At 42.4% G+C, this 17,058-nt stretch overlaps 1 protein-coding gene across 1 annotated transcript; it reads right to left on the reverse strand.

Moving 5' to 3' along the window:
• Positions 1 to 3,894: 3,894 nt before the first annotated feature.
• Positions 3,895 to 14,869, reverse strand: LOC111977089 (fructose-bisphosphate aldolase A). The gene is made up of 7 exons (XM_024006392.2): positions 14,778 to 14,869; positions 9,724 to 9,840; positions 7,241 to 7,507; positions 6,846 to 7,006; positions 5,198 to 5,456; positions 4,706 to 4,905; positions 3,895 to 4,366 (listed from the first exon to the last, which is right to left on the reverse strand). Exons 2-7 carry the CDS (start codon positions 9,833 to 9,835, stop codon positions 4,274 to 4,276), a joined length of 1,092 nt encoding a protein of 363 aa, XP_023862160.1. The 5' UTR covers positions 9,836 to 9,840; positions 14,778 to 14,869; the 3' UTR covers positions 3,895 to 4,273.
• Between the last annotated feature and the right edge of the window lie 2,189 nt (positions 14,870 to 17,058).

Below are 17,058 nucleotides of genomic sequence, written 5' to 3' on the forward strand. Positions count from 1 at the left end.
TAAGAACTAGCCAAGACAGCAGTAGACAAGGCATATTGACATTAGAGAGAGGCATAAAGCAAACACAGGTGTTGATCAGGAGAGCTAAGACAACAACGGGTAAATGGCAATGAATGGGCAGAGCGGGTTAGTTAGGACAGGACCTGAGTTCAAGGCTGGGGCCGACAGGTAAACAAAATGAGGTACTGTGTTATTGAAACAGTCCAGGGGGCATCAGATGTGTAGCCGAGTGATCATAGGGTCGAAAGAGCAGCAATAGGTGAGTCAGGGTGCTGTTCGGTAGTCACTACTATGCTAGGCGAGCAGGGGACACAGCGTTCAGAAAAGCTAGCGGGCCGGGGCTAGTAGATGGTTCTTCGGCAACATCGTAACAGAATAGCCTGTTGACATGGTCTTCTCACACCAGCACAGTCGTGAAGCAGGCGTCTCTTCAAAATCTGGAGGTTGAAAAGATTTGGCAAGGCCCCTCAGATCCTCAAAAAGTTCTACAGCTGCACCATTGAGAGCATTTTGACTGGCTGCATCACCGCAAGGTATGACAACTGCACCGCCCTCAATTGCAACGCACTACAGAGAGTGGTGCGGATGGCCCAGTACATCACTGGGGCTGAGCTCCCCGCCATCCAGGACCTCTATACCAGGCAGTGTCAGAGGAAGGCCCGTAAAATTTACAAAAGACCTCAGCCACCCAAGCCATAGACTGTTCACTCTACTACCGCACGGCAAGCGGTACCAGAGCGCCAAGTCTGGGACCAAAAGGCACCTGATCAGCTTCTACCCCAAGACACAAGACTGCTAAACAGTTAATCAAATGGCTACCCGGACTATTGCATTGACCCTTTTTTCCACTGACTCTCTTGCACTGACTCTACCCACACACTCACACGCACTTACACTCCAACACACACACAAACATAGACACACACACACACTAAATACGCACACACATACAAAACATACACACACATGCAGTGCATTCGGAAAGTATTCAGACCCCTTCCCTTTTCCAAATGTTGTTACGTTACAGCCTTATTAAAAAAACTAATAAATAWTTTTTTTCCCTCATCAATCTACACACAATACACCATAATGACAAAGTGAAAATAGGTATTAAGACATTTTTGTAATTTTAGTAWAAATAAAAAACTGAAATACCTTATTTACATAAGTATTCAGACCCTTTGCTATGAGACTCGAAATTGAGCTCAGGTGCATCCTGTTTCCGTTGATCATCCCTGACATGTTTCTACAACTTGATTGGAGTTCACCTGTGGTAAATTCAATTAATTGAACATGATTTGGAAAGGCACACACCTGTCTATATAAGGTTCCACTGTTGACAGTGCATGTCAGGGCAAAAACCAAGCCATGAGMTCGAAGGAATTGTCCGTAGAGCTCCAAGACAGGATTGTGTCGAGTCACAGATCTGGGGAAGGGTACCAAATATTATCTGCAGCGTTGAAGGTCCACAAGAACACAGTGGCCTCCATCATTCTTAAATGGAAGAACCACCAAGACTCTTCCTAGAGCTGGCCGCCCGGCCCAACTGAGCAATCGGGGGAGAAGGACCTTGGTCAAGGAGGTGACCAAGAACCCGAAGGTCACTCTAACAGAGTTCCCCTGTGGAGATGGGAGAACCTTCCAGAAGGACAACCATCTCTGCAGCACTCCACCAATCACGTTTTTATGGTAGAGTGGCCAGACAGAAGCCACTCCTCAGTAAAAGGCACATGACAGCCCGCTTGGAGTTTGCCAAAAGGCACCTAAAGGACTCTCAGACCATGAGAAACAAGATGTTCTGGTCTGATGAAACCAAGATTGAACTCTTTGGCCTGAATGCCAAGCGTCACGTCTGGAGGAAACCTGGCACCATCCCTACGATGAAGCATGGTGGTGACACATCATCATGCTGTGGGGATGTCTTTCAGCGACAGAGACTAGTCAGGATCGAGGGAAAGATGAACGGAGCAAAGTACAGAGAGATCCTTGATGAAAACCAGCTCCAGAGCACTTAGGACCTCAGACTGGGGTGAAGGTTCACCTTCCAACAAGACAACGYCACTAAGCACACAGCCAAGACAACACAGGAGTGGCTTTGGGACAAGTCTCTGAATTTCCTTGAGTGGCCCAGCCAGAGAATGGACTTGAAACCGATCGAACATCTCTGGAGAGAACTTTAAATAGCTGTGCAGTGACGCGCCCCATCCAACCTGACAGAGCCTGAGAGGATCTTGAGAAGAATGGGAGAATCTCCCCAAATAAAGGTGTGCCAAGATTGTAGTGTCATACCCAAGAAGAATCAATGCTGTAATTGCTGCCAACGGTGCTTAAACAAAGTGCTGAGTAAAGGGTCTGAATACTTATGTAAATMTTTTTTAATTTWWWWAAAAATATTTTCTAAAAACCWGTTTTTGCTTTGTCATTATGGGGTATTGTGTCTAGATTGATGAGGGGGAAAAAAACAATTTTAGAATAAGGCTGTAACCTTCAAAATGTGGAAAAAGAGAAGGGCTCTGAATACTTCCGAATGCACTGTACACACACTTTCACACTCTTCATATACACCACCGTTCAAAAGTTTGGGGTCAGTTAGAAATGTCCTTGTTTTTGAAAGAAAAGCCYAAAAATTTCATCCATTAAAATAACATAAAATTGATCAGAAATACAGTGTAGACATCGTTAATGTTGTAAATGACTATTGTAGCTGGAAACGGCTGATTTTTAATGGAATATCTACATAGGCGTACAGAGGTCCATTATCAGCAACCATCACTCCTGTGTTCCAATGGCACGTTGTGTTAGCTAATCCAAGTGTATCATTTTAAAACCCGTTTGCAATTTATCATTAGAAAACCCTTTTGCAATTATGTTAGCACAGCTGAAAACTGTAGTGCTAATTAAAGAGGCAATAAAACTGGCCTTCATTAGACTATTTGAGTATCTGGAGCATCAGCATTTGTGGGTTCGATTACAGGCTCAAAATGGCCAGAAACAAAGACCTTTCTTCTGAAACTAGTCAGTCTATTCTTGTTACGAAAAATGAAGGCTATTCCATGTGATAAATTGCCAAGAAACTGAAGATCTCGTTGAACGCTGTGTACTACTCCCTTCACAGAACAGCGCAAACTGGCTCTAACCAGAATGAAAAGAGGAGTGGGAGGCCCCAGTGCACAACTGAGCAAGAGGACAAGTACATTAGAGTGTCTAGTTTGAGAAACAGACGCCTCACAAGTCCTCAACTGGCAGCTTAATTAAATAGTACCCGCAAAACACCAGTCTCAACGTCAACAGTGAAGAGGCGACTCTGGGATGCTGGCCTTCTAGGCAGAGTTCCTCTGTCCAATGTCTGTGTTCTTTTGCCCATCTTAATCTTTTATTTTTATTGGCCAGTCGGAGATATGGCTTTTTCTTTACAACTCTGCCACCTCTACCAAGGTTCCGTTCACGTGGTCCTCTGCCACTGACCGGTCGTTCCGGGACCTCAAACACCGCTTCACCACTGCTCCTATCTTGGTTCATCCTGACCCTTGCCGTCAGTTTGTAGTGGAGGCCGATGCTTTAGATGTCGGAGTGGCCTTTTCTGCCTGCCCTGACCCTGAGCCTGCCTGCCGTCCTGTACCTTTGCCCCACCTATCTGGATTACTGACCCCTGCCTACCTTGACCTGTCTTTTGCCTGCTCCTCTTGGATGAATAAACTGTTCTTAATTCGACGTTGTCTGCATCTGTGTCTTACCTGAAATGTAATATTTGTTTCTCTGATAATATTTACCGACATCCAACAGTACATTCCAAATAAATAGGAAGTAGTCATTGAGTCGAGCGGGATGTTCAATGATGTAAGGTCAGTTTTCAGAGTCACAATGAAATGTAATAAGGAATGAAGCAAAGCAACATATTGTTAGGTAAAATAATTTATTCCAAGGCTCCAGTACAAACATTACATCAGTCAGGTGTTACAGACCAAGGAATAATGTTGCATGTTGTGTAAAAACATGACGATGGAAACCATTTCACCTTAAAAAAAAAGCTGTAAAATGATAGGAAGAGGGAATGGAGGCAGAACTTTCATTGTTTTGAATCTTCTCTCTGAAGCAAGAGCCCAAAGAAAGGCTTGCGTTTATTTTGTCCGTATGGAGGTACCAAACAAGTGGTGTCGCAGAGGGTCGAGTAGAGATGACTTTTGGGAGGTACCAGAAACAACATGACACTACCCGTGGTGAGGGAGGGGGGTGTAGGGAGGGTTAGGAGAGGGACGCTGATGAGTGTCCATGCTTAATAAGCATGGTTGGCCACGAACAGTGATTCTCCAGCAGCGGCGCTGTCTCCGGAAGCAACATACTTGCCTTGGCAGGCCAGGCTGTTGGCCTGTGGAAGGAAATAAGCACAACATAAACTCGTTTTCAGCTGATATTTTTCGAAGTGTGGAATATACTGTACATTGTGACTTCCTATACATCCATACCATAAACATTCCACTGGGCACACATTGGTTGAATCAACGTTGTTTCCACGTCCTTTCAATGAAATTACGTTGAATCAACGTGAAATAGATGTTGATTTGACGTCTGTGCCCAGTGGGATGTGGCCTCTATACAGCTATAAATAATCACATATGAAATATAAGCAAAATATATGACAATCACATATGAAATGTATGTGAAATATATGAAAATAAATGGATCAAATATATTTGGTTGTTCGTACCAGAGCTCTCTTGATGAACTCCTCCTGGGCAGCCTTGCCGTTACCGGGCTTGCCACCCCATGCCTTAAGGGCGGATGCCTGGAGAGCACGGCCATAGGAGAAAGTAATTGCCCATGGCCTGTGCAGGGGGCACTGGTTCATGACATTCAGGTTGATGGAGGCTTCCTCCTCAGACTGGCCACCGGACAGGAAGGTGATGCCTGTGGGTGAAGCYGATAAGGAGAGGGGTTATTTTATTGTAAAAAAAACGACTGAAAAAAGATACATCAACAAATTGTGTCTACATTMGTATGTGAAATATATAATAACATGCTGTATATAATAATGTAACTAAACACTGTATATGAAAGTGCCATAGTCATAGAAGGTGTGTTTGTGAACATGTGTGATAACATTGAGTGTGAGTGGGTGAAGCTGTAAGTTTAGAAATGTAGAAGTGCATGGCGCTGTACTGTATATTGGGCTGTATTCAGTGTGTTGTCGGCCGCTCACCAGGGACTGCTGGGGGCACGGTACGGCGCAGGGCGGTAATGGTGGCCATGGCGATGTCCTGGTGGGTGTACTTGTGTGAGCAGGAATGTCCAGCGGTGACCATGTTGGGCTTCAGGAGGGTACCCTCCAGGTAGACGTGGTGGTCGGACAGAGCCTTGTACATTGCGGCCAGAACCTTCTCAGTCACATACTGGGTGCGCTTCAGGTCATGGTCACCGTCGGGGAGGATCTCAGGCTCAACAATGGGGACAATGCCGTGCTAGCAGAGGGCAGAGTTAATGACTACTAAAAGACACTTTTAGCCAACAGAGCATGTTATTGATCATGACAGTTAACAGTCAGAACAGTGAGACTTTAGTGGTGGCTCTTCTATCTTTCCTCTCTATCCCTCTACAGCTATATATTCAATAAAAACAAACAGAGAAAAACGGTGTTTCCAATGAGTGATTTGTAATATGTGTGTGTTGTTTACTAGGATTATGGGACCTACAACAGTGAGCAGTCCTGYCTAAACCGATGTCCCTGAACTATGGTTGTGAAGAGATCAGAAATGACTGTTATTTACTTGTCTGATATTTAACTGACACATACAGTATCAGTCAAAAGTTTGGACACARCTACTCATTCAAGGGTTTTTCTTTACTTTTACTATTTTCTACATTGTAGAATAATAGTGAAGACATCAAAACTATGAAATAACACATAGTAGTAGTAACCAAGTAGTAACCAAAAAAAAGTGTTGAACAAATCAAAAAAGTGTTAAACAAATCAAAATATATTTTCGTTTTTAGATTCCTCAAAGTAGCCAGCCTTTGCCTTGATGACAGCTTTGCACACTCTTGGCATTCTCTCAACCAGCTTCATGAGGTAGTCACCTGGAATGCATTTCAATTAACAGGTGTGCCTTGATAAAAGTGAATTTGGGGAATTTATTTTCTTCTTAATGCATTTGAGCCAATCAGTTGTGTTGTGACAAGGTATGGGTGGTATACAGAAGATGGCCCTATTTGGAAAAATACAAAGTCCTTATTATGGCAAGAACAGCTCAACTAAGCAAAGGGAAATGACAGTCCATCATTACTTTAAGACAGGAAGGTTATTTCATAGTTTTGAGATGTCTTCACTATTATTGTACAATGTAGAAAATAGTACAAATAAAGAAAAACCCTGGAATGAGTAGGTGTGTCCAAACTTTTGACTCTATTAATTTATCTTAATATCTCACCGACAGCTCTACCCACTGAGCCACCAAGTAAGCCCAGACACATACCAGAAAATCTGCTGTACCTTACTCATGACAAAARATACTGTAGCGTTCATATCTTTCAAAAAACTAAAGAGAGTTGCTTGGTTCTGGTACTAACTTTATACACMTCTAATAACACTTTTAGGTATGTATTTATAATATTTGTAATCATTTCTGAAGAATTTATAAGCATTTAATACATTTATAATGGCTTATTTCATGAAAGTTAATATAGTGTAACCCACATGTATACAGAGAGTCAATGATTCAAAGGTAACTTATGGCCCATAGGAGAATTGAATACACAAACTTGCAATTGTTGACACTGTGTTTTTTAACTACTTGAGCTAATGATTTAACAAGACCACTGAGGGCTCGGGATATTTTCGATGTGATTCTTACCATCTGGCAGATGCTGGCATAACGGGCCAGGACATTGCAATTCTCCATGATCGCAAGMCGAGAGGGGGTGGTGGAGGTGATTTTCAGCACACAACGCCACTTGGCGAAGTCGCAACCGTCCTTCTTATACTGGGCGCAACGCTCATACAGGCCATCCAAACCTGAAGGAGAAAAGGATGGAGGCAGGGACAGAAGAAAGAGATGAGTGCGGGAGGGTATTTTGTAAAGGTTTTGTATGTGTGTATTGTATCTAGGTTGCAATACTATTCAGGCATTTTGTGACTTGATAAACAAATGTGATTGATTGTATGTTGCATTGATTGCGTGTATGTTGTTGTACTGTATGCATTTCGATTAATTGTGAATCCCATAGATTTTCTATTCTTCCTCTTTACCCTGGGTGGTGGTCTCTCCGTTGGTTCCGGCGAGGGGGACGACACCTTTGTCAACCTTGATGCCTACAACCCAGCCTCTGGACTTGACGTGCTGGGGGAAGGTCTTGCCGGCATCGGTTTTCTGGTACAGGGTCTCGTGGAAGAAGATGACGCCACCAATGCAAGGACCGGCGCGCTCGTCAGCGGTGAAGAGCAGCTGACGGTACAGTCTCCTGTTCTCCTCTGTGTTCTCAGTGTTGATGCTCTGGAAGCGCTTGGCAACGCTGCCTGTTGGGTGGAAAGTGAGAGAGGGAGTGAGGATTAGATTCACAGAAAGAAATAGAGCAAACATTATGCTATATACATTTTTCAACACGGAAGTCAACACATTGCACATAGAAACACATTTTTGTTGGATGAAAATAGTAAAATATTTAAGAAACAAACCAAAAATATTGMCCAGTTATTGAACATGTGTATGTCCTAATGTGTCTTCTGTTGCATTAAAAGTTATTATGGCCTTTTAGGTTAAGAATCAGTAAAAGCATGACTGATTGGACTTAATCATTTTTGCTGGTCTCTGTTAAGAAGGCTTGGAAGCTGTTACATGTTCAGAGCAGAGGGGAGGCCATTTAATTTCTTAGCTGCTTTAAATGAGAAGGCCGATTGTGCAAAAGTAGAGTAGAGAAGGACGTTATGGTTGACGTGTCAAATGCCTTCCGTAGGTCGAGGGAGACCGCCCCTACTAGGCTTCCTGTATCCAGCTTGGCCTTGATCGTCTCTAGGAGATAGACATATGCTGTCTCTGTTGAGTGGTTCGCCTTAAACCCAAACTGAATGGGTGAAGGGAGACAGTCCTTGTGTTCAGGTGTGCTGTGAGCTGTTCCAGTACAACTTTTTCAGCAACCTTATAGATGACAGGGAGGATACTGATAGGCCTGTAGTTGCTCACTTCCTGCTGGTCTCCAGATTTATGTACAGGGGTCACGATGGCAGTCTTCCATGCTTTCGGGAATTAACTTTCTTGCACTGAAAAGTTGATTATCTGGGTAAATGATCTTTAGTGGCTAGGCTGCCTCTGTCATTTTTTTAATATGGTATCAAGACCATACACATCCTTTGCTTTAGAGTTTGAAAGTGTGAAGAGGACTTTCTTGACCTTTTCCTCTTTGGTGGACTCCAAAGAAGAAATGGTCCAATAAGATGAAAAGCCAACTGACATTTACTCCTGAGGTGCTGACCTGTTGCACCCTCGACAACCACTGTGATTATTCTTATTTGACCCTGCTGGTCATCTATGAACATTTGAACATCTTGGCCATGTTCTGTTATAATCTCCACCCAGTACAGCCAGAAGAGGACTGGCCACCCCTCATAGCCTGGTTCCTCTCTATGGGGTTGTGTTTCGGGGGATGCACGGCTCTTAACCTTCGCTTCTCCCGAGTCCGTACGGGAGTTGCAGCGATGGGACAAGATTGTAACTACCAATTGGATATCATGAAATTGCAGAGAAAAAGGGGGTAAAAAATCCTATATATATATAAATACAATTTATGGAACACTAGTCACTTTAATAATTTTTATATACTGCTTTACTCATCTCATATGTATATACTGTATTCTATTATACTGTATTTTAGTCAATGCCACTCCGACATTGCTCGTCCTAATATTTATATATTTCTTAATTCCATTATTTGACTTTTAGATTTGTGCGTATTGTTGTGAATTGTTAGATACRACTGCACTGTTGGAGCTAGGAACACAAGCATTTCACTATTCCCGAAATAACATCTGCAAAAAAATAAAAATGTGTATCTGACCTATTGTCACACCTTGATCAGTTTCACCTGTCCTTGTTATTTTCTCCACCCCCTCCAGGTGTCGCTTGTTTTCCCCTGTGTATTTATCCTTGTGTTTCCTGTCTCTCTGTGCCAGTTTGTCTTGTATGTTTCCAAGTCAACCAGCGGTTTTCCCGTTCTCCTGCTTTTTGCATTCTGCTTTTTCTAGTCCTCCTGGTTTTGATCCTTGCCTGTTTCTGGACTCTGTACCCGCCTGCCTGACCATTCTGCCTGCCTTGACCACAAGCCTGTCTGCCACTCTGTACCTCCTGGACTCTGATCTGGTTTTGAACTTTTTGCCTGTCCACGACCATTCTCTTGCCTACCCCTTTGGATTAATAAACATTGTAAGACTCCAACCATRTGCCTCCTGTGTTTGCATTTGGGTCTCGCCTTGTGCCTTGATACCAATCAAATGTGATGTTTTATTTGATCCTCAAATTACTCCAGGTCTCTGTTTGGGATGCAAGAGATGTTTTTTATTTTTTATATTTTTCAAAAACTTTTTGGTTCTAATGGGATGTTTTGGAGAAGTTATAAGGTGAAAAAACAAAGCTCTTGGGACAATGTTGCTCTGATTATGAGTATGTCTTTGCATGTGTGACTTTTCATTCCATAGTGTGCCTGTGTGTGCAACCAACATTTTTGCCACGCTTTGCATACCGGTAGACTCATCAGCGGCGAGGATTCCCTTGCCCTGGGCGACGATCTTGTGAGCAATGTCACTAAGCTCCTTCTTCTGGTCAGGAGTGAGGAAGGGGAATGCGTGAGGCATCTTGACTAAAGGAAGGGAAAAGGCAGGAGACACTGGTTAACATGAGGTGTTCTGAGGAGAGAGAGAGGYCTTGAGATACACAAAAGTAGCAGATATTTGGTTGCCCCCCCCCAACTCGCGGGCATTTGACAATTTTATAACAAATGTCTTGCAAGTCTACACATTTTTCCATGGGGTGGAGAGACATCTTTGCAGTTTTAAAGCCAATTTTCTGCAATTATACAAATTTTGCCAAAACCTTTTTGACATGTTAATATGATATCTGAGTGAGAGTGACCAGCAAAATCAATGGGGGTCCCTTGGATATCAGGGCCCCTGGGTWTGTGTCCTGCATGCCCGGTCGATATTCACCCATGTTTACTACAAGTTTAGATAGCTGACTAGATTAATTTACCAATAATATTTATTTTTGCTGACATGGCTAATTGAGTGACTGCCAGTGACTGACATAACAAGAGAAAAACTGCTGACGCACAATTTTTTTTGATACTGCACCTTGTGTATTCTACTATTATAACTCTTAACAGTAAGTTGAGACCCTGACTGAGTTCCCAAAAGTAGCAAATAAAGCATATAAACAAAGGTAGACTTAAACAAAGGRATGTGATGTGAAAAGAGTGTAGCCAACTTTCCCCGTAAAAATGCAGTAGATGGAAACGTTCAAAGAAAAGGGAGGTAAGAGATGTGTAAAGGAAGTGGCAAGTATTTGCGTCTGTCCATTTGGGTCGTCGCTAGTTACCACAGCCAAAAAGTTAGAAGGCCCGCCTACTCGACCAATCAGATGAGGGAGTGTGATGATGCATATTCCGGTTTGCGTGATGATGGCATATCTTGAGTTCAAGTTTGATGACCAAATAACCATGGTYCGAATTACAGGGGAYCCAGGGTGGGCTCAGCTCCCCTAGCTCAGCTGTATGAGATATTAGCTCCCCTAAATACAACAAAAGTCAATCTTCGGGGTGGTCTCTAAATAATGCTAATTTAACCATTCTCGTATTTGTATCAAATGCAGTGGTAAATATGACAATAAAATATTCCAATGAAACAAACACCCCCACCTCTTTGTTATGGTTTAAACCATGTATTTCTATGTGGCAGCACTCTCTCCAGTAGTGTTGAATTTCCGCCATGGCTGAGCTCATTTACGCATCGATTTTCTTTTGTACTTCCACATTTTCGCCATTTGTTTACCATGTGTTCTTGATAAACGAAATAGCCTTAATTCCAACGCATTAGATTTATCTGTTTATTTAGCATTGTTTGCTTTTGTCAGTCAGCTGTTTAGAGCGCTCATTTGCGACGTTTTTCAGGTGCTTTGCATCAGGTGCTACTGGTGTTTGTGCCATCCGTGGCCAGAAGGAGTAGACCATTTATTTCGCTTTATTATTTGCTATAAATATTTGTTTTCTTTCCTGGATCAGCTGATGATGGTCGACAATATCACGAGACAACTAGCCTACAGTTAGACACCATTGCGCATCCAATCCATCCAACAAGTATACCTTAAAGACCGTAGGCCTATACTTGACATTTTCGGTTAGAAGCACTTGATTTCGCAATTTCTTAGGCCTACATTATTTTGGATTTTTGTGCCCATGAGAACTGTTTTCACAACGAAACATAATAAATGTTACATAGGCATAGTTACACTTACAGTGCATTTTCAGAGAGATTTCCAAGATCTATGATTCGTACAGGGTTTAAGTTCAATGTTCAAATGTAATTGTTATATGCTTTGTAATGACAAATAACACTGTCATACATGTCATTAATGTAAGGAAAGAAAGGTAGGGTTTTATTTGACACAATCTGTGAAAACGGCAAGCATTAATTCATGAATTATGGACAACTCATGAACTAGGGTGTAAAACATGTTTGATTCAACTCATGTATTATTTTGAATGTAGGCTACCTATTCTGCATTTGTTCGTATGTTTAAAATTGCCTTGGTTGAGAGGGTAGGCTACCGGAGTGGTGTAGACCTAGTGGAGGGTAAACGCAAGTCAACTTTTTTCACCGTGACCGGCAATTAGATTTTACCCACATATTTTTTTTAAACACTAGGCCTACACAGACTACCGGTAGTCCTATTTTAAAGTTAATGGTAATACACATTGTAGCCTAGTCTAGTAAGTTGACCATGTGTGTTAGGTTGACCATCCTGTTTTTCCCGGGACAGTTTCATCCCCATTTCAGGCTACAAAAAGGTCAATTTGTCAGCAAGATGCATCACTGAATGTAGGTCTACTCAATGGCAGTCACTGAATGTCATTAGGCACACTTTTTGGTGTTTTGTAACAGATGTCTATTTCCATTCATTAAATGTCGCGAGTAGGCCCATACATGCAGTTTGAATGCTAGAATTATTTTGAAAWGGACCAAACATGCACAGGTAGCCTACTTTTTTAAGTGATTTGTTTGTTGACAATCAGATGAAAATATCATGACTGCCACATTAAAATGTAATACATTTTGACCATTTAAATGACGTCTTTATTATTAGGCCCATGAAAAAGTGCGTGCACTCAACACAGAGACCCCCGAATATCATGCTGTAACTCACACTCCGCAAAGAACTAAATACATTTGGGAACAAGAATTGGCAACGTCACTAAAATTCATTACATTGAGGTTGGCCAAAAGTTTTGGGCTAAGGGGTAAGTTGTTTTTTCTTTTTTGGATAAGTAGTAGCTAATTCTTGCTTATTTTGTCCTGTTTTCACTGCAAGTGTTATATTCAAACCGTATTTGCCTAGCATGTAATACTGTGCATAAAAGTACAATGTATGGGGCCTCCCGGGTGGCGCAGTGGTCTAGGGCACTGCATCACCAGAGTCTCTGGGTTCGCGCCCAGGCTCTGTCGCAGCCGGCCGCGACCGGGAGGTCCGTGGGGCGACGCACAATTGGAATAGCGTCGTCTCGGGTTAGGGAGGGTTTGGCCGGTAGGGATATCCTTGTCTTCATCGCGCTCCAGCGACTCCTGTGGCGGGCCGGGCGCGTACACGGTGTTTCCTCCAACACATTGGTGCGAACTGGCTTCCAGCTTGTTACCAGGGTTGGAGGCGCGCTGTTTTAAAGAAGCAGTGCGGCTTGGTTGGGTTGTGCTTCGGAGGACGCATGGCTTTCGACCTTCGTCTCTCCCGAGCCCGTACGGGAGTTGTAGCGATGAGACAAGATAGTAAATTACTAGCGATTGGATACCACGAAAATTGGGGAGAAAATGGTGATAAAAAAAAGTACAATGTATGTAAAGAAACAAAAATGAAAACAAAGTTATTTTGTCCTTCGAATTGGATGGGCCAATAAAATAAATACAGTACAATTTACCTTTATTTAACAGGCAAGTCAGTTAAGAAACAAATTGCTATTTTCAATGACGGCCTAGGAAGAGTGGTTAACTGCCTTTTCAGGGGCAGAACGACAGATTATGATATCATTTAGGACCTTGAGCGTGCTGAGGTGCACACATGACCAGCTCGCGAAACCAGGTTGCATAGCAGAGAAGGTACGGTGGGATTCGAAATGGTCGGTGATCTGTTTATTAACTTGGCTTTCGAAGATTTTAGAAAGGCAGGGCAGGATGGATATAGGTCTATAACAGTTTGGTTAGAGTGTGCTCCCCACTTTTGAAAGAGGGGGATGACCGTGTCAGCTTTCCAATCTTTGGGGATCTCAGATGATACAATAGAGAGGTCGAATAGGCTATTAATAGGTGTTGCAACAGTCCAGATTGTCTAGCCCAGCTGATTTGTAGGGATCCAGATTTTGCAGTTCTTTCAGAACATCAGCTGTCTGGATTTGGGTGAAGGAGAAGCGGGATGGGGGGGGCAAGTTMCTGCAGGGGGTGCTGAGATGTTGGCCTGGGTAGYGGTAGCCAGGTGGAAAGCGTAGCCAGCCGTGGAAAAATAATTKTTGAAATMATCYATTATCATAGGTTTATCGGTGGTGACAGTGTTTCCTATCCTCAGTGCAGTGGGCAGCTGGGAGGAGGTGCTCTTATTCTCCATGGACTTTACAGTYTCCCAAAACATTTTGGAATTAGTGCTACAGGATGTAAATTTCTGTTTGAAAAAGCTASCCTTAGCTTTCCTAACTGACYGAGTATATTGGTTCCTGACTTCCCTGAAAAGTTGCATATTGCGGGGCATGTGAATGACCTTTTTGATTTTCTAGTCTCTCTWAACCCTGACCTTTCCCTTGGYTGCTCCATCTCCTCTCCCCTCCACACTACTCCTTCCTTATCCAAACCCCGTCTRGTTACAGTACCACTCAATCCAAAAAGGTTAAACCAAATATAAACGTTGAAACATATGTAAGTGGTCATGTAAAAAGGACTGTGTGTGCAGGCCCCTCCAGTTGCTAACTCAGTGTGTTGCTTTCAGAACTAAGACCAATAAACTTTGATTTGATTTGATAGAGCTATATAGAGAATTCATTCTGTTGCAGTATTTGTAGTACAGTTAATAAGTACAGTATAGGCTAAGTTAAAAGTGTACAGCGTGAGTAAAAGCTATACGCGAGTCAAGTTGTCTCCACTTTTTGGTCTCAGGAGGCTAGCGTAAAGCAATGAAGCAATGATACCTAATGCAGCAAAGCAACATTATAGTATATTAATTTGAGTGAGCATTTAAAGAGATGAATCCCGTATGAATGTTTTGAGCATAGAGATGTGTCTAATGCTTGCATAATCATTTTATTAGCATTGATGCATCCTTGATTGTATGATAACGACAATGCTTCTGAAATCTCTACTCGGGCATTTGCTCTTGCAGTCTCATAGAAGCTTTTTTAATGCCAGCAGACGATGTTTGCAGTGCTCTTTCAATTAGATATCACACTCACACTGCATGAGCAATATATTAAAATATAAAGTACAATCAGCCAGAGCCTCAATAACATTTGATATCCTTTTTTCTTATTAAGATATGATTTGATTCCTTTACCTTGGAGGGTTGCAGGAGAGCTGGGAGAAGAGAGGAGAGAAGATCCGACTGAAGTTTGCGACAACCTCCCGGCCTGCCTGGGCCACTATTTATCCTCCCAGTGTGGCATCTCATATTTCAGGCGCCTGGCTAAAATAAGAAACAGCCCGCAACCGGAGAAGGGCGATGACTGACAAAAAACGTGTCGAAGTAACGCGGCTAAGGGTCCCYTGTTATCGAGGAAAGGGCAAAGAGTGATTTGATGGGTGACAGGAATGAGATAGTGAGCGGGAGAGAAGAATGGGGAGGTGAACTTATAGATAAGAGTTGGTGCACATAGTAATAGAAAATGATATGATATATGCCCGTTAGTAGACACTTTTATCCAAAGCAACTTACAGTAGTGCATGRACACATTTCAATATGGTTCGTCCCAGTGGGAATCAAACCCATGATCGTTAAGTTGCAAGAGCCATGCTCATTAAATTGCAAGAACCATGCTCTACCAACTAGCCACACAGGACCATATAGAAGTAAAAAGAMGGGAATACGACGCAAAATCTATGGAAGAGAGGGGGAAAGAGCCGAGATGCTCTCTAACACTTCGSTAACACTAAGCTGACAGTTAAATTGTGTTATTACTTGTTATAAGTATGTATGCGCCTCTATGTCTTATGGTAAAAGCTTCATATTTTATATCTGTCTGTGTAACAAATGTTCAACTGAGATGATTGTGAAACATTATAAAGGGCTCAGGGGTCTGCATCTGGGTCTTACCTTCATACCTGAAAGCATTCAATGAGATTGACACATCGATATGCTTCAAGTAGTGTACACGTAGGTCTATTGCGTTCATCTCCATCGCTTTTCTCTCTCAATTCAATTCAAAGGGGAAACATATGTTTACATTGCCAAAGCAAGTGAAATAGATKATAAACAAAGGTGAAATAAAGGAACAYTAAAGACATTTCAAATGTCATAGTATGTCRATCTATATACAGTGTTGTGACGATGTGCAAATAGTTAAACTACAAAAGGGACAATAAATAAATATGGGTTGTATTTACAATGATGCTTGTTCTTCTCTGGTTGCCCTTTTCTTGTGGCAACAGGTCACAAATCTTGCTGCTGTGATTGTACAATGTGGTTTCACCCAATAGATATGGGAGTTTGTCAAAATTTGATTTGTTTTCTAATTCTTTGTGGGTCTGTGTAATCTGAGGGAAATATGTGTCTCTAATTTGGTCATACATTTGGCAGGAGGTTAGGAAGTGCAGCTCAGTTTCCACCTTGCTTTGTGGGCAGTGTGAACACAGCCTGTCTTCTCTTGAGAGCCATGTCTGCCTACGGCGGCCTTTCTCAATAGCAAGGCCATGCTCACTGAGTCTGTACATAGTCAAAGCTTTCCATAATTTTGGGTCAGTCACAGTGGTCAGAGAGAGAGAGAGAGAGAGAGAGAGAGAGACAACTATGTCGCTCTCTCTCGCTCTCTCTCGCTCTCAATTCAAAGGGCCTTTATTGGCATGAGAAATATATGTTAACATTGCCAAAGGAAGTGAAATAAACAATCACAAATTAACAGTTAACTTTAAACACGCAAAAGTTTCAAAACACAAAGATGTCTGACATGTTAAATTATTAACTATGTACAAACACAAAAATAAGTGTATTGGTCTGTAGCATATAAATTAAGATACAATTGCTCACAAATTCAACTATTAGCACCTTACACTAMGGCCCGCTCAGCAAGCTAGCGTGTGTGCAAGAGCATATGCTGTCTGTATAAAAAGTAGAAGTACAAATGGCAAGGGAAATTAAATAAACAGATACATATATGTCTAGGTTTTATTTACTTTGGTGTTTGTTTTCTTATCACAAAAGGTCCCACATTTTGCTGCGATAATTGCACACWGTGGTATTTCACCTAACAAACCAGAGGTTGTGAGGATTGCCAACAATACCTCTTCCACACTGACTCTTAAGACAGGGCCCCCCCAGGGGTGTGTCCTCAGTCCTCTGATGTACTCCCTGTTCACCCACGACTGCGTGATTTAGCACGACACAAACGCCATCATCAAGTTTTCTGACGGCACCACGGTTGTAGGCCTGATAACCAACAACGACAAGTCAGCCTATAGGGAGGAGGTAAGTGAACTGCCATTGTGGTGTCATGACAACAACCTCATGACAACAACCTTGACTTCAGGAAGCAGAGGAGGGAACATGACCGATCCACATCAACGYGACTACAGTAGAGAAAGTTTCAAGTTTTAAATTCCTCGGCGTCCACATCACAGAGGAC

Source organism: Salvelinus sp. IW2-2015, linkage group LG17, assembly GCF_002910315.2.
Source record: "Salvelinus sp. IW2-2015 linkage group LG17, ASM291031v2, whole genome shotgun sequence".
Taxonomy (NCBI): Eukaryota; Metazoa; Chordata; class Actinopteri; order Salmoniformes; family Salmonidae; genus Salvelinus; species Salvelinus sp. IW2-2015.